The sequence below is a fragment of the Coturnix japonica genome, chromosome 4 (genome assembly GCF_054131305.1).
Source record: "Coturnix japonica strain WE chromosome 4, WE-NBRP24, whole genome shotgun sequence".
NCBI classification, from domain to species: domain Eukaryota; kingdom Metazoa; phylum Chordata; class Aves; order Galliformes; family Phasianidae; genus Coturnix; species Coturnix japonica.
The window spans coordinates 59,534,970-59,553,189 of NC_140666.1; the positions used below are offsets into that span (position 1 = coordinate 59,534,970).

The 18,220-nt window shown below is 40.8% G+C and overlaps 1 protein-coding gene across 16 annotated transcripts in view; it reads right to left on the minus strand.

Annotated features, from left to right (window-relative positions):
• ANK2 (ankyrin 2) overlaps window positions 1-18,220 on the minus strand; it is a 315,505-nt gene that overhangs the window by 164,936 nt on the left and 132,349 nt on the right. For 4 of the 16 annotated variants that reach the window (XM_085547003.1, XM_085546987.1, XM_085546975.1 and 1 more), the window contains exon 1: window positions 5,914-6,732. The exons of 8 other annotated variants lie outside the window; for them this stretch is intronic. In XM_085547003.1, the coding sequence (XP_085403129.1) occupies window positions 5,914-6,036 (123 nt within the window). In that variant the 5' untranslated portion in view covers window positions 6,037-6,732. Of the gene's footprint in view, window positions 1-5,913; window positions 6,770-18,220 lie in introns of those variants that run through there. 4 more of the 16 variants (XM_085547002.1, XM_085546960.1, XM_085546978.1 and 1 more) reach the window with 3 other exon arrangements.

Sequence of the window (18,220 nt, forward strand, 5' to 3'; positions counted from 1 at the left end):
GATGAGCCAACCTCATCAATCTCTCAACAGACAGTACTTTCTCAAGTGTCTCAGATATTAATCATTTAACCTAAAGCTGCAAAGAGGCATATTTACCCAAGGTACAAAACACACGCTTTGGTAAATGATCTGTGTTTTCAAATACAACCTACATAGGATTTACTGAAACCAAATAAATCTTGTCTTTCAAAAGTTACCAAGGAAATTAAATTTTAAAAGCCACATATAAATCATGGTATTGTTAAGAAGCAAACCTAAAGGCGAGTAAATTTAAACTTGTCATGAAGACTGTTCCTTTCCTACTAGAAGTAAGAGAACTGGTAATCATCAGTCTTTAATACAACTCCTAGGCTTGCTTTATTTCTGTATATTGCTCATTTGTTCCCAGTGTGGTTATGGCAAACAATGCAAAATTCTCAAAGAAAAATAGACTACACACACAGAGATATTTGGCACCACAGCAGCACTCTCAACCTGCAGAAGGCTGATGAAGGTTAACCTGCAATCATTTTAAAGCCCCACTGGATTCCCTCATACAGGCTAAACCTATACTGAACTTTGCAGGAAACTTGTCTGAGAAAGACATGCCAAACACACTGCATTCACTAAATGCAGTGAGGATGCCTGTCCAGCAAATATATGTGAATAGACATTTTAGGATCTTTAGCAAAGGACCAACTTAAACTTCATAATAGTGGCTAGGTAAAGTATTCAGTACATCACCAACAAAACAGAATTATCTGCAAACTTCAGTGTTGCATTTACATGCATATCACTCCTTTGAGATACAGCATCTATAAACCGAAGCAACAAAAACCAATTTATTATGAAATACAGCGTCATCAAAAGAAGCTGCCCTTTATAAAAAGGAATCAAATAGTGGTATTATTTTAATCCTGAGAAGTATCTGCATAATGAAAACAGAAGGTTGAGGTACAGAAGGTAAACACTCAAAAGCCATCAGAAATAGGCACCATCTACACAAACACTCAGTTATGAAACAAAAGGATTATTTTTTGTGGTTGAAGAGGCATTTGAAACATCCAGAAATTCTAGCGAATCACACAAATCTTTGTCAAGGCAACAAACAGAACATTGAACAGATAGGGCATGTTCAGTGCTAAAGAAAAAACAGGAGGTTAAAGTTGCTATAAGCCTTAAGGCCCCAGATAGAGAGAAGTTAAACAGTACAAGACTCTTTCTCTTTGTTAGCCAAATGCAGATTCTTCACAGATCCTGCAGCATGTTCAGACCAGAGGAGACACTGTATTTGGCATCCATGAACACCAACTGACCAAGAGTGAAGGATGGCTACACAAACATCTCCTGCCCAAAGTACACCTCAGTTTCAAATGGACTTTTCTTCTCGGTTCCGAGACACAAAAGTGACATTCATTTCTACAGGAATTTCTGAACATGGGATTTCTTTCTGCTATTCAGTTCATTAAAAAGGAGTTGATAATGTAAGAAAATATCTTGATATTGAAAGAACACAAAGAAAATTTACTCTCTGCCCTCTGCAGTTATGTGATGGAAGCCGTCTATTCAATGTTGACTCTTCTCCATGCCCCTGAATTTTACAGACAGTAGCAGCCCTTTATTTCTCCCTCCAGCCTTGCCCTACTACAGATATTGCCTAGAAGCAGCAACTGTATGTGAGCTTTGCATGTGAGTACTTAGGGTGTCAAGTGAAGGACAAAATGCTCTGATATGCTGTTGTTTCCCTATCTCTTTTGGCCAGCAGCACGAATATATCAGCCATTGCAGGAAATTTTGAGATAAGTTGCTAGAGGATGTTGAATTTGTAAGGCTGGCCTCATTAAGAAAAGATATAGAATAATAAATTTTTAAAAACACTTTGTAAAATTGTTTATTTAAATACTAAATAAATATCCACTTATTGACAGCAGAGCCCAGAGGCCAAACTCTGTCCTCAGCTCTGATGGTAAAAGGGTAGCAGCAATCAGCACACCATTTTTATACTGTCAAGAATCACTTTTATTCAGCAGCAAAAACAATTTCTGATAACAGCTGTTTGGGGAGTGTCTGGGGTTTGTTTTTAGATCTTTTAAATGCTTGTCACATGCAAAGTCAGGAAGCTCTGTCTGTTTTATAAGCATTAGAGACAGGGGAAAGCAAGTGTGTGTTACATACTGCCAGGGTCTAGGAAGCTGGATTCTAAGGCTGTAATTCCAGGTTTGCTGCTGACTCAGTGGGTGACCACCAATGTAATCGCACCCCTCCATTTTTCTCACTCTGCAGAAGGTGAGTGATACGCAGCTATCACACACAGGTATCTTACAGCAAGCAGAGCCAGGCCTCGCACAGCCTGAGCTCAGCTGGAACTAAATTAGTCATGCCTGAACACTGATGCTATCTACAGATCTTAACCTGCTCACCTCCTCTGCTGGCACCTGGTTGTTTGTTGTTGTTTTTTTAAGGCTCTTGGTACATTCAGGTACCCAACTGCATTTTTTGTTGTTGTTTACATGCACATTTTATTCTTCATTTGCATCAACATCGCAAAGAAAAACTGCATGCATAAATGAAAATTACCCATGTGAATGCAAGATGACTAGAGTCTATCCTCATCAACTGGTTTTAGAAATCAAGTCAGAAAGAATAAAGGAGAGGGTCTGGACTTTCATTGTCAGCTTACAAACACCTTTTTGCCAATTTATGAATGTGGAATACTTCTGTTAATCTCTAAAGAACTACAGTAGCCCCAGACATGCAAGCACACCATCTGAGCAAGAGTGCTGCTGATGCAGGTCATTTTCCTGGCTCTGTTAATGACTAGGGTGTTGTTACTGTCCAGAAGTATGTCACATAGCAAAAATAATGACAAGGAGGAAGATTCTGTCCTACCCAAGAGGCACGTAAGCTATAGTCATGGTTTGTAATGCTGCAGTCAGGACAGAAGATGATCACACTGCAAAACAGTATTAAGCAAAATACTCCAGTGACTGGGTACGTCCACAAAGAATCCATGCCCTGCAGTATCCCTGGAAGGCAGCAGCACAGGACAGTGCTAACAGCTGCCCAGTGTACTGTCAGAGACTGCAGTCCTTCGTAGTCCTCTTTTGCATAATCAAGATCTTCCAGGGTCAGAGAAAAGTTTCCATCCCAAGGCCACATCAGCAGTTCAAGCATTCAGCATGGAACACTGTACAGAGATACATGCATATAAAATACACGAGAATTTGAAGAAGACCATTCACAATAGCTTACTACAGCATACTCACTCACTCTTGTTCCTAGAAACAAAATAGGTCTCTGCTGTACTGAAAATCCAGTCACTGCAGCGGAAGCGCTTTTCAGTGAATCACAAATCTGGGACCGTACAATCCATATGCTGACAGAGTTTAAGTGCAGACAATCCATATTCATTTAGCTTTCATCTCTCGTGGGCCTACACATACTTTTTGCTGACTGCCACCATTTTCCAAGGGAGTCAAGAAAAACTGAAAGGGCTCTGCACCTACTAGAAGATGCTCTCATTACACTGTTGAACAATTTGTATTTCATCAGCAATGTGACATATTAAAAACAAAAAAAAAAAACCAACACATATCAAATACATATATAAGCCACATCAGTGATGAAATAAACATCATTTTATCTACTCTACATAAAGCATGTTAAATATTTTCTGCATACTGTGGATATCATGAGTGTGTGTGTATATACATATTAATATAGGTATGACCTGATCGATGCTGTGTATTCTGTGCAGCATGGGCATGTACACAGATATGAACAAAGCCATACTTGTGCTGCTGTTTGTCTCATGCAGAAGGAGCAAGAGGGAGATGCCTGGCCCAGCCCACACCCACACATCTGAAGGAAAGTGGAAGGTGCAGCCAAGCCCTTGTTTATGTAACAGCAAGGTACAGCTGCAGTGAAAGGGAGATTGGAGCAAGGTCCACTGCTGAATATTCAAAAGGAAGATGAGCAAACACCATTATGCTCGCTGTGTTTTCTAAGCGAAGACTACTGGTGCTTCCTAGAACCGAAAATCCAACAGACAGCCTGCACCACCAGATATTACTGCTAACATGAACATAGACTGAGCCAGCCCACTCCCAGCCAGGGAGATGCAGCACTCTCAGAACAGAGATAGCAGGAGGGGCACGATTAATTCCATCCCATTCTAATTAAAATAGTAGAATACATGTTTGACACATTTATGAAACAGCGTATATGAAATTCACGAAAAACAACACATGTTGTGGCTAAATAACTGAGATGAGCATTGGGCAAATGTGAAGAAAAGACTCTCCAGCAAAGAAACAAACATTAGAAAACAAAAAAGCAAGGCTATTTAACAGCGAATTCCACAATCAGGAATGTAATCACAAAAACTACCTTATGCTGCAGTGTCCCATTTAGGGGATTAGGACAGTAATCACAATCTGCCCCAAGCAGCTCTGCCCCTGCACCCAAGCACTGCACTAGAAATGACATTCTTGTTTTGATAAAGAGAATTGCAATGCAACTTAATGCACCTTGCAAACAGGGCCTTGTAAAAAATCAGGGAAATCATACCCACAGGTCCCAAAGGAATCCAACAGCCTCAACCACTTTACTTAAATTATGCAGCTCAGCATGTGAAATCCATAAGATTGAATATAAAATGACTTCAGAATTTCTCAGGTATGCCAAGGGAGCAGATGGCTGCTCCTGAATCCTACACGTTCGCCAAAAGAGTCTGTAAATTCAAACGTCACAGTGCTGGATTCCAATCCTTTTCCTTTTACAGAGAGATCTGTGTATATATGCAGTGTGAGAGAAGAAAAATGGGACAGATTAATTATATCTCTTGCTGCTATCCCTTTCAGAAGATATTTATAAAGGATGGATCAAATCATAGTGTCAGTGAATGAGTTAACATGTACCAAAGTCAGTAGGCTCCTGAGATGGGGGAGAGAAGCAGCAATGAGGAGGCATTAACACAGGCAGTCCTGATGCAGCCCAGCACTACAGCTATCCTCTACAGCTATCCTCTACAGCTGCTTCAGACCTTTTCATGTTTTCACCACCACTGTACATTACTTGTGTCCTTGGAAACCATAGAGTGATCTGGCAAATACATCATTTATATTCATTTTTTTATTCTGCAGGTTTTTTTTTTCCAAGGCAACCAGAGCATTTCATATTCAAATGCAGAAGGAAAATAACAGTTTATTATAAATTAGGAGAAGCCTCCCAAAACCTGAAACCTCTAAATACTACATAGGCCTTGACAGAACCGGAGACTGTCACCAGCAGCTGACACAAACACGCAACAAATTGCTGACTTGTTTCAGGCCACAGGCAGACAAATATACCTGCAGTGTGCAGTGTAAAGGCACTGAATCACGGCTGCTAGTACAGCACCAAAACTGAAACCTCACTGCACAGCCACCCAAGCTCATCCACCCCAGGGGTCTTCCATGCAGCATTTAGCTGCGCTTCTACTACCAGTGTGGGAAGTGGACGTAAAAATGAGAAGCTGTGGAAAAAATGCAGTCGTGAAATGCAGAAACGAACCTCCACACTGCAGTCACCGCCACAGCCACCTCCCTCCCTGCCAACTTCTTCAGAGGAGCTGGAGGCAGGAAGCACCTGGCTACTGAGCAATGACACCCATTCCCAGTGCTTTTGGGGGTGCCAATGCTCCCCCGATGTGCACACTCGCTGTGCAGCCATGGGCTGCCATGACAGGCAGCGCTCATGTCCCACTGCGGCGGGGCTAGGGCCTCAGTAGGGCATGGAGAGGGTGGGAAGGAATGCAGGTAGGAAAAATGAGATGATGGGGAAGAGAAATGAAGGACAGAGAATTACGCATGGCAATGAACCCCTGCAAAGTGCCACAAAGACAGAAGAAAGGGTGCAGGGGGAAGAAGGAGGAGGTAGGTTTTCCCCTCATACCTTTCGTTTGCGATCTGCCCTAGAGATTTTCCGCTGCCTCTTCCTTTCCTTCTCAAGGTTTCTCTCCCTCTCTTCCAGTTCAGACTCTCGAACTTTTTTAATGGAAGCAGCCGCATGAGCCATGTTGGAGCAGAAGTGCCCCCCACTCACGTGTATCCAGGTGGGTCAGTCTTTTTGCAGGGTTGTTGGCCAGCAGCTAGCACTTGGCGCAGTAATCCACTCCTCCGACAGCCCAGGAAAGGTCAGGGCTCTGCAGCACCCATAATTCAGGGGCACAAGAGCCACATCCATGCACTGTGTGAAAGTGCTCGCAGTCAGAGTGCAGCCAGCAAATAGCTGCAAGCAGGCAGGAACCTCTTCAGCTCAGCTGTGACTGCAAGCAAACATGAGCCTAGCTGGAGAGGAAGAAATGGCCTTTGAGTGCAAAAGCACCAAACTTGGAAGGTCTCTGGGGATTCCTTCAGAGAGGCTGCATCTCTGCTCTGTGAGGAAGGCTCCACTTCAGCATGCCCACCCACCGGAGAGGGAGCAGCTCCTTGCAGCTCCTCACACTGTCTGTCTGCAGGGCGAGAAGAAAATGGTGCAGTGTGACTTACTGCTGCTGCCGCTGCGCCTGGGTGCGGGAGCCTGGCATGTACTGCCCTCTCTTCTCTTCCTGGTGACCCATCCCTTCTCATCCAGCTGGCGGGTAGGAAATGGGAGCGAGAGCCGCTGGGTGCAGGCAGCCCACCTGCAGGCAGCGCCTGCTCTGCCTCAGCACAGCCTGCGATGCTCAAGTCCTCATTGTGCCTGTACGCAGCCACGCAGCCACGTGAGGCTGCATCAGGAGAGCTGCATTAAGCAGCAAGCCCAATGCAGCGGGGAGGGGGACGCTGGGAGGGGAGTACGCGGCTCCCCGTAATCAGGGCTCAGCCTGCCCTGCCGAGGTAAAAATAATACCCCACAGTGTGCTGCTCTTTATTATGCAGTGTCAAAAGCTGCTTTCACGTGCTTCCTAAGGCAACTTGAGAAGCCCCGTGCTGAAGATGGGGAAGAATTATTGAAGTTGTGGGTCAAGAGAGACCAGAAAAGACAGAAAGAACACGTTGTCAATTAGTCCCTCCCCTCCCTCCACCAGCCATTTGTTCTAGAGGCATTAATTTCTAGCATTAATATCAGAGACAGATGGGTCTGTCATTCCCTCATTGCTTATCCCCCAGCTAAAACCAGCACATCAAAGCTCCTCTCCCGCCTCCCTGGGTTAACGGTTATCACTACTAGCGTCAAGCATTTATTTATCAAAACAGGACATACATAAATAAAAAAAGCCTTGCATTAGTCCATGGCAGGCAGCTGATCCCATTTCACCTCCCTCCATCACCGCTGACCCAGACTGCCAGGCAGGCCCTGTGGGAAGCTGCTGCCTGCAGCCAAGCCGAGATGTCTGCAGCCCGGCCTCGGCAGCTCCCAGGAGCCAGGGGTGCGGCCGCACTGAACGTCACCAAAGCCAAGAAAGGATTACTCTTTGTTGGATTTCCCTTTGCAGTGTATTCCTCGATTTCACACTGAATCTGGCTGAGTGGCCACAAAAGCTGAGCATCATGAATTTCACTGTAGCACAGTGCTGCTGAAACACTAACAGATGTCTTGTGAGCTCTTCACGTGGCAGCAGCTCAAGCAGACCACGACTAATCCTGATCTCATGTTATTCTTGTACTCATGGAGCTTGGTTGTGCACTGTCCATTTAGACTAAGATCATTTATTATACCATGGAACTAATCATTATTGATGGCTTGTGTTATTTCTACAAGACATCACTTTGACAGTTTCACAAATATTCAAGACCAGATTTTCATAAAGCACTTCTTTCTGCAATGAAGCGTTATAGAGGCATTCATTTTGTGTCTGAACCAGTCATCTGCCTGCCTTGGTCAAAAATGGAAGAAAACATCAGAAGAAGTGGAGTTCAGAGTGCCAGCAAACAGCCCTTGTCTGGCTGATTATCTCCAGGTTGTTCACATTTATCAGGAACTGGGATAGCCAAAGCTAATTACAACAAAACATGCAACAGCAACAGAAAATACAGACAGGTGGAAGCAGTGAAGGGGATAAAATATACAAGAAAATTGGATTCTTTAACAGGACTGCAGGTTGCCTTCCCCTCTTAAGCTGCAGCAAGAAAGCCCTTATCTTCCTCCATCTGTAGCATGTTCAGAAACATATTTAAAGTTATCACCTACACACTTGAAAGACACCCGCTGCAAATAAAATAATGCTGTGGTTGAGAAAAGTAAAACAAAACACAAGACTCAACTATTCAGACCTATCCATAAACCTAAATCCACGGAGGGCAAATGGATTAGTGATTTAGGGTGCTCAAAGACTGACATTATGGCAGGGTAGATGATTTCAGCAGATTTTGAATGCTTACCTTCTAAATCAATTTTTTTGAGCAATTCTAAGCAGGAAATTTGAAAATAAGATCAAATCACAGGCCTCTATACTTCCAAATCCTGCTCTTATGATTCTCCTAAATTGTGCTTTAAGATACCCATAAGTCACTAAAAGTTTAAGCCCTGATATGTAAAGCACACAATAGGGTTTGATGCACAGGAGGGTTTACAGGAGTCAGTGTTGATTAAATGGTTTGTCATCTTCTAACGATACATGCACATTCATCAGCTCAGTCTCAAATAGCTTTTTTTTTTTTTTTTTCCCTTTTTCCAGAAAATTCACTTAAAGACGGTAAAGAATTCAATGTTCTTCATAACCCCTCTTCATGATAGAAAAAAAATGGATGCTTGGACAACTGGTGCCAAATGAGACAAAATGAAATAGCAAACATTCTTCCTAACATCACTGAGAAAGAACCTCAGTTTGGTGAGTTCACCATTATGTACCATAAACATCTTCCCCTGACCTCAAACAAACATGAAAGAATTTAATTGCCGTGTGGCAAAAAAGAAGTAGCTTTTAATAGATCATTTTGGAAAGAACATATCCAGTCTGGGATACATCAAGTCCGTATCACTTATACTTCACACAGCTAATGTCCCTGCAGGAAAGAAGTGTTCTGTTTCAAGACAGAGAGATTTCCCTGACAAAAGTAGAGAGAGAATGGCTAATCACTGTCCTGTAAATATAGCATTTTCCTGATCTTTACAAACAGTAACCCTTCTGTAGACATCAAACAGAAGATTAAAATTTAAAGATCTGATCAGCAAAAATGGAGACTGCGCAATTTCCCCCTCAACACAGAAAACATATTGCAAAGCTGCTGGATGAGAAAAGCAGAAAACAGAGATGCTGCCATAAACAGCACGTAGGAGGGGAGTACGTAGGAGTGGGCAGACGCACAATACAAAAAGAACACAACACCAGGAAAAGGAGTTTGGTTGGATTTGGGCTTTTTCTTGGTGGTTTGGTTTTGTGTTGTTGTGTTTTTTTCCTGAAATCCATTTGACATAATTAGCTCTGACTGTAGAAATAACATAACTACTGAGATTCAACAAATTCCCATTTGGGATAAGAAAGCTTTTAAGATCTCAACTTGTACAATTTCCAGTGTCATCTGTGAATAGGCTTCAAGTGAATAACCTTCTCTAGTGATCTGCAGCTGTGTGGGTACTTAATTAGGGTTACAATTCCTACTCCCTGGTTTACAAACTGGCATATATTATTAACCTCCTGGCCTGATGTCCTAATTTCTCCAGGTTTTATTGTTTTAACCTGACTCACCAGCTCCTGCACTGAGGTGCTTTATTAGCCACAGCTATGATCAGCACTTGGTTTTAACTGCCAGCCTTCAGGTAGAGAGACATAATTTGCTGAACAATCGAGCATCTTCCATCAGAAACCTACTGGATGAAAATCAACAGTAATTGAGTACAAGAAGAGAGAATGTAAACAAGCAATTATCTTCCCTGAACCGCATCCACTAACAGGGGTCCCTCTCATAAAGATGAGGTTCCCTCCCCGTAAATCACGTGGGTGGTGAGAGAAGCTAAAACCTAGCCTGGAAATAACATCAGAAAGCGTGACTCAAATCTGTTCTCATCATTTCCAGTGTTACAGAAAAAGGAGGAAATGATGGAGTGGGAAAAGCCTTTCACACCTCAAATCCAGAACAGAGACCATTTTTTCTAGTTCTATGCCACTTACGCATTCAGGAAATAGGCTAGAAAACAAAATTGATTTCAGACAACTAAAAATGGGAAAGGCCTGTCCCAGTATAAGACAGTAATCTTGCAGATACAAGAACTGGGTGATTCACCATTAGTCCAGCACTGAAGAAGACCCTTCTGGAAAAGGCAGACCAAAAGTCTGTCTGAGAGCTATGTTCACTACAAGTTGTGCTGCCTAACTTTTACATAATATCTAACAAGTGCACCTATACATCCTATCTCAGTCATGCAGCCACAGCAACCTCTGCCCATACGAGTTGTGCAGTGATTTATACCTCTCCTTGCTGAAAGGTAGGGTTAGATCAGGTATGGAGACATGAACTCTCCAGTGACCTGGAGAGAGCTGACTTGCAGAACTAGCTTAGCTGTACTCACAAAAACGATGCAGACCTCTCCTCCCTGTTGATATGCTAGCAGGGTTCAATGTCAGAAGCAGGCATCCCTCCTTTTGATTGGGAAATGATTCTGAGAAAGCTGTTTCTTAAGGAATAAACATGGAAAAGATGGAGTATTTTTCACAGGGGCAAAAATAATGGAGTGCCAGAGCAGTGTAACACTGTACTTAATTCAACTATTTAAACTGGTTTGGATGCCTTGGGCATGATAGCACATTCAGCCAGAATTACATATTCCTACAACAGGAGACTAACTAATTCTTTTGAAAGCAAAAGCACAAAGCCAACTATGGAAATATACACTATGCTTATAAATTGCCTCCTGCCTTACTTATTGTTCACACTCTTATTTACTATTTGTATGTAGTAGCAATTGTCCTAATTCTGAAGTCATCCTTAACAAGTCACTTAACAATCACATATCTATTCTTTACAGATTTTATATTATTCTGAAATAAATAAATAAATAAACAAATAAATACTAAGATTTAGAAAAGCTCCACGTGTTTTCATTCTGACATTGCTGAATATATGAGGACAGTGTGTTCCGGAAAGCTTTGGGCCAGACAGCAGTATCACTATAATCAATGTAATCGGAATTGAAAAAATGATAAACAGAACTACACTCTGGCTTTTTTTTGTACCTTGATTACATCTGTGTTTTTAGCTAAAAAGAAACAATAGAGAACAAGAAATGAAAAAGGCAACTTATAGCACATATATTAAAACACGCAAATTAGACCAGTAATAATGTCTTTCCTTTTTCCTGTTATACAAGAAAACACAATTATGCAAAAATGGAGTATAATTCACAGCACTGAGACTTTCAGTGGTATTAAAAGCATACCAAGAACAACACAGTAATATTTGCAACACCACACCTTTCCTTGACCAGTGGTCTTCTTCACGCTGTTTAGTTCAGTACTGAGAGAAACCTTCATAGAATCACCAAGGTTGGAAAAGACCTAAATGATCATCCAGTCCAAAAATGGACTCTTTAAATGTAATTTAAAATCAAACGAGAAAAATCTTTGCCTTGACGGAGATACAGAAAGTATTAATCTGCTCTTAAAAAAGGGAATTTTAATATATTGAAGATGAAGAAATTGAGATAAGAGCAAGCACGTAATGATACTAAGGATTTATAAGCAACCATTACAAGATGAGACCAAAGTTTACTGTCTCAAGCAACAGCTAAAATTCAGGTATGTAGCAAAGAGCAGAAGACAAATGTACAATATTTCTTCAAGTGCCCTTCCACCTTCCAATTATTTCAGATTGAGGGACATCCGTATTAGCTATTTCAATTTCTTTAGCAATACTCAAAGGCTGATATCCATGAATTTGTCCAAACCCTTATTGGATACATCTGAATTTACAGCATCCACAATGTATTAAGGCAAAGATCTGCAGCTTAACTACACATCCAAGGTACCATTGTTACAGGCAGGTGCTTACAAACCAAAAATGCAAGATACAAAAGCTGTACTTCACAAATTTTAAAAGTCCTTGCAGTCATCCTTTATTACTGTCCAAGCTATGACATGACAAAGCAATGATCTGGCACAAATTACCAGCTTTCTGAACAAGAAAGGGATATAAAAAAAACACTTCAGAGACCGATGCATACGGTTTATTTGAACATCCCAGACATAAGGAAGAGACACTGCAGCTGTGCCAAAGACAGCAGTTCAAGAAGCGTCCTCTGTTTTTTCTTTTCTTTTTTTTTTTTTTTTTTCCAGAATTCAAAGTAAACTAAAGATATGTATTTCTGGTAAGAGTGTCCATTTTCCTGTTTTCTGACAATAGCTATGATGCCTTAGTTCTAAATATCACTAATTTGTTATGATATTGATTGAAAATATTGATGTCACTTTCTATTTTAATTAAGTCAAACAAGGTCTGACACAATAGCTCACCAAATTCAACAGCAGGCACTTTATTGATTGAAACAGACTTTGAATCAGGACTGCAATTCAACACTGCAATGTGTACTCTCATCTTACTTTCCACCCTCACCTTCCTGCATTACGTTCTTTCATCTGGTTATTGTTTCCAATTTTGATCTTGTGGGGGCAGAAGTTGCTATTAATACAAAGAAGGAGCCAAGGGATCAAAGCTGCTGCAGATTTACCATGTCCAGTTCCCAGACTGTGCAATGCATTCTGCAGGCTCCCTCCTTGCACTTCCTAGACACTGTATTTACTTTTGTTGGATCTGCTGCAAAGAGCTCAGCCACTCACCCACATGGTTCCTCATTTCTGTAGGTGCAATCTGGACAATCTGGACTCAGCTCCATGGGCAACACAATAGCTTAATATTTTTATCAGTGACATTTTGTTTAACAATTATCTAGATGAAGGGATCAAAGGAACCTTCAGTAAGTTCACAGAGGATAGAAAGTTAGGGCTGTCTGTTGATCTGCCTGAGGGCAGGAAGGCTTTGCAGAGGAATTTGGGTAGACTGGATGGACAGGTCCCATCCAATTATATGACATCCAACAAGGATAAACATCAAGTGCTGCATTTGGGTCATAATAACCCCATGCAGTGGTACAGGATTGGGGAAAAGTGGCTGGAAAGCTGCCATGCAGAAAAGAACCTGGGGGTGCTGATTGACAGCTGACTGAACATGAGCCAGTAGAGTGAAAAGGTGGTCAAGGGCATCCTGGCAAGCATCAGAAATAGTGTGGTGAGTAGGACTATGAAAGTGTCTGTCCTCTTGTGCACAGCGCTGGTGAGGATACAGTACCTCAAATACCCAGTTCAGTTTTGGGTCCCCCACAAAAAGAAAGATGCTGATTAGCTAAAGGGTGTGAAGAGAAGAGCGATGAAACTGGTGAACAGAACAGAAAATAAAAATTATGAGAAGCATCTAAGGGTATTAGAGTTGTTAAGTCTGGTAGAAAAACAGACTGAAATCTCATCACCTTCTACAATTACCTGAGGAGGTTGCAGCAAGGGTATTGGTCTCTTATCTCAAGTAACAGGTAATAGGACACAAGAAAAAGGCCTCAGACTGCACCAGGAGAGATTTAGATTGGGCATTAAAAAGAATTTATACACAGAGAGGGTGGTCATGTATTGGGACAGGTTGCCCAGAGAAATGATGGAAGTATTTAAGAGACATGGGAATGTGGCACTAGGGAGCACAGTTTAGTGATGGGATTTGGTAGGCCAGGTTGATGGTGAAACTCAATGATCCTGAATCTTATCCAAGCAAGATGATTCTATGAGGGCACCCATGCCCATGAGTGAGGTAGATGGTTGGGATCTGCATTCACTCTGCTCCACAGCTAGCACATAGTGCCTTTTCTAATCCCATTTGGGGCATATCTGCCTCCTTTGTGCAATCTGAACTAATGTCTCCCATTGGAAAACAGGAAAAGTGAAGGGAGAGGCTAAGAGTTTAGAACATTTCATTTTCTTGATAAAAACGTTTTCAAGATTTTTGTTTGAGTGCCTTTTGACATAATGATCTGGGCTTTTCTAAGAAGGCCTTTTCTACACCTTTTTTACTACTAAATTACACTAGCTATAAGAAATAGGGCATATTTCAAGATCAATTCACAGAAACCAAATTACATGCTGCAAGGTACTTGCACATACGACACTTTTGTCCCTGACTGATCAATCCCATCACCTATGATGAAAATGTCCTCTTACTTGTCTTCCCAGGCACTGTGAGAGTCTTCCCATTGCGCTGTCTGAACAGAAGGATGTTTTTTTGGTTTTTTGGGTTTTTTTGGTTGTTGTTGTTTTTATCTGATACAATACTTCACTATATTCAGAAATCATATTATACTGTTGCATAATACTACCACTGAACTACAGTGTTGTACGTACAACCAATTTTACAAAATACATTTGTTGTTTCTGGCAACAAAATTCCATTTTCTTAGAGCTAAGTGCTTCAGGATGTTGCAAATAAAATGACTTTATGAATTATAATAATGCTGGAAGTAAGAATGATGAGTTTAAAACAAGAGCATATAACATGAAAACTGACCTGGGTCACCATAGCTCCAAAAATCTGCAATTCCACAGGACCTAGATCTCATTCACTTTAAACCCTTTCTGTTGTAACCCAGGTGCTGCACATAATCAGCTTTGTGTAAGCATTCTTGCTTGTACATGTAGAAGTGTCTCTATAATTTAGCACTGGGTCACATGCATTCACATTCAAGTGGGCTCTATCTATTTGGAACTGTAAGTTTATATGGCTATACCTGTCAGAAAAAAAAATCTTAAGCACCTGGTATATAAAGAAATATATATACAAATATATAAATAACCATCTGACCCACAGAATGAGCCTTAAAAAATTAAAGATTAAACAAAATAATTAACTTTCACAAGCATGTTAGTTACAGTGAAGTTACAGCTTGCAAGGTATAGAAAAAGATAATGACTAAGTAACGTATCTTTACATTCCTGCCTACTACATATATGGTATATAAAATGTCATATCTATCATATATACAACATCAGGTCTAATTATATATTTGGATTTCATGTGCTGTAATCAACTCGAAGTCCAAATGTTCGGTCTACTGAAGTGGGAGTGGATGTCAAAAATAAAGTGACCACACAGGACCAATCATCATTTTCCTGCTTCTTTGGTCTCATAAGAACAGTCAGACAAAACAATATTAAAAAAACATCAGCAACATTAATAGCAACATCCAGAAGTCTTGCTTATCTTCTCTAAAGCCAACTGTTCTATTTTCTTTCCCTTTTGTTTTCACATGATGTAATAAAAACATATAGTTTAATAACACATCGCTTCACTGAATACCTATGGCAAAGAGGTCTATCATTAAAGAAATTTTTCCAGCACATTTTTCCACAGCTCACTGCCACTTATAAGCTCATGGGTGGAGTTCTCAAAGATAATTTTCAGGCATCCCACAAGTTAACAGCAGTACTAAGCATATATGCAAAGAAACGTCCCTACACGTTCTTCTACACCGTTTTCTAAGTTGGATGTTTTCCCTCCCCGATTCCTCTACTTCCGCGCCCACGGAGGCGGGCGATCAGCACCATGGAGAGAGCCTGCGCCCTCGGCACAGACGCGGCGGCTCCGACCCGGCCTGGGACTCCGACCAGGAATGCCGAACAACTCGGCCTAAAACAGCCGGAAATCCACGTTTCTACATCCAGGAAAGCCAGGTCCAATGACTGCGGCATATCCGCCTTTCCGCTCAAAACATGGTGCCGACGTAAAAGCACAGACGTTCCGCGTCGTACTCGCCACCACGACAGCGTCTGGAAATGAATGGGGAACGATTCCCCTCTCCTGGCCAAGCCACGCTACAGCAGTCCCAGATTCCCATTCCTATCTCATGCCTAAAATACGCCACTGTTCTAGGCAAAAGTGCTGCCGTTAGCAGCATCATGAAAACAGTCTGGCCATCAACAAGTCATCGTTACAGACAGTCAATTTTGAAACAGCTGCAGCCACTTTAATTCATGCACCTGTAAATTCCCTTTCGTCCTACTGAATACATGACAAAACACACTGACGCTATTAGAGGACTAAGAGAGAGATGCTACTACATAAACCCTACTCCTGTTCTGCTGTTCCAATGCAAGCTGGGATAAGTCACATATCAGGGTAAGACACAACAAGATGTTCTCTGCATGACAAACACTAAATCCTTGGCTGCCCAAAGATACCGACTATCAGGGAATTTCTACCGAAAGCTCCTCACAATGTCCAGTGGCCTCTGAGGAATAAAAACGAATGGATGAATGAATAACACAAAACCCTATTTTCATTACGTGACAGAGAAAAGGGATAAAACAAGTGCTGAAGGTAAAACTCTGTGACATGAGAGCTCTCTGACCAGGGCATAACCCACTGCTGCAGTGCCCTGCCTCATAAGCTTCTGCAGGTTTGAGACTAATAGTTACAGTCATCAGAAAGCACCTTCCAGGTGATCTTTTACGAGCACTGCATAATCTACTCAAGTTGTATTTTCTACATACATATATTTTCAAATGGATATTTTTGAGTCTAATAATGACATGAATTAATCAGGTATCACACCAGATGTAGCTTATCATTTTTCTATGGCTTAAAAACATAATGTAGATCTCACTTTCAAAGCACAAGTCTTTAGCCTTGACTCATCTAAAAGCAGTATTGTAATATTTTTAATTATCAGCTCCTTGTTTGTGGGTCCGTACAATGGAAAGTACTTCCAATGTCTATGCGCATTTCAAAGACCTGAAATGTCTTTTTACTTTTACCTTGACATTTACGTTACATTTTTGAATAAAGCATCCTACTTATATTTAATGGCTAGAGATTCTGCAGCATTCAGACACTTACAAGATCAATTCTGACTGGAGGAATTTTATTAGAATCTCTTTCAATGGTGTGTCAAGAAGCAACTTGGTTTCTTGTCAAAATAATCTTCAGATTAAATCCAGAGTGTTGCACTTGAAAAGCACAAATGTGGCTCTGAGTAAATTATTTTCTTACAATGACAGATTGAAATGATCCAGGCTATGAAATCACCGATCTGCTAGACCAAGACCGAGATCACATGGAACTGAAGAGACTGGTCTGATTTAGGTTTTTATAATAAAAATAAAAGCCACTTAGACCTGAAGCTAATTTGCAGAGCCAACTACATGTCTCAAACTAAATACACAACAGTGTATCTGATACACAGCTTTTCCTTTACCTGTCCCACCAGGTAAAAGAACTTATCCATACCATCATACCTTCAGTTGCGTGAAACAGAGCACTACCCAGAATCAAGAGAAATATCTGTCACACAGAAAGATTACCATGTCACACACATTACCATGAATTTAACTTGTCTTCTCAAAAACAAAAACAAACAAAAGAAAAACCCACACAGACACAACACAACTAAGAAAAGGTCCCAATTTATAGCTAACATAAAGGCAACTGTCTGTCTGGATTAATCATCATCATCACTTAAAAGCAGGGGCTTTCCAAAAGGAATAATTTTTGAACAACTCTTTGTGATTTCTTGGAATCCTTGGGAATAAAGATCTAATGATCCTGTCCGAAGCACTCTCAAACAACTTCTTGCAATTACAGATATTTGAAAATGTATTGCAGAGATCACTACAAAAACAAATAAAAAGTAGACTTGCAAAATTATACAGTAATTTGACACGCCTGATATCATCGAAAGCCTTACCGTAACTTAGCTGAGTTCATCAAATGATTGAATGCCTATATATATTTAGCTATTTTATGTTTCAGCAAGAAGGCTACATCAAAAACAGTGAATAAAGAGTATAGTAATTTACCCATTTATTTACCCATTTCCTCCAACTTACTCAAGGTCAAAAACTGGATGATACTGGCTGGAGCCCTGAAAGTTTGCAATGTGTAAAATGAAATATTCCTAAGAACATTTAAAGAATTTTCTTTAAAACGTGATATCTATTTCATCGTATTTAACAGCGAACCCCAAATAGAAAGGACTAGAAATAATTCTGCAAAAATCTGACCAAAACTGATGCCTAGCTTCCAGATCAGTTCAAATCTGAGTTCATATGCACATGGCAAAAGGGCAATTTATTTATTTATTTATTTATTATTTATTTGTTTATACATTTATTATTATTATATTATTTATTTATACAAGTTAAGGTTGTGTTCTACATTGGAAAGGGATATAGGCAGCAGAAAAATCATGTGAAAAAGGAGGACAAAAAAAACTGCAGGTTAGCTTAACCAAGGTTTTGCCTCACAGGTCA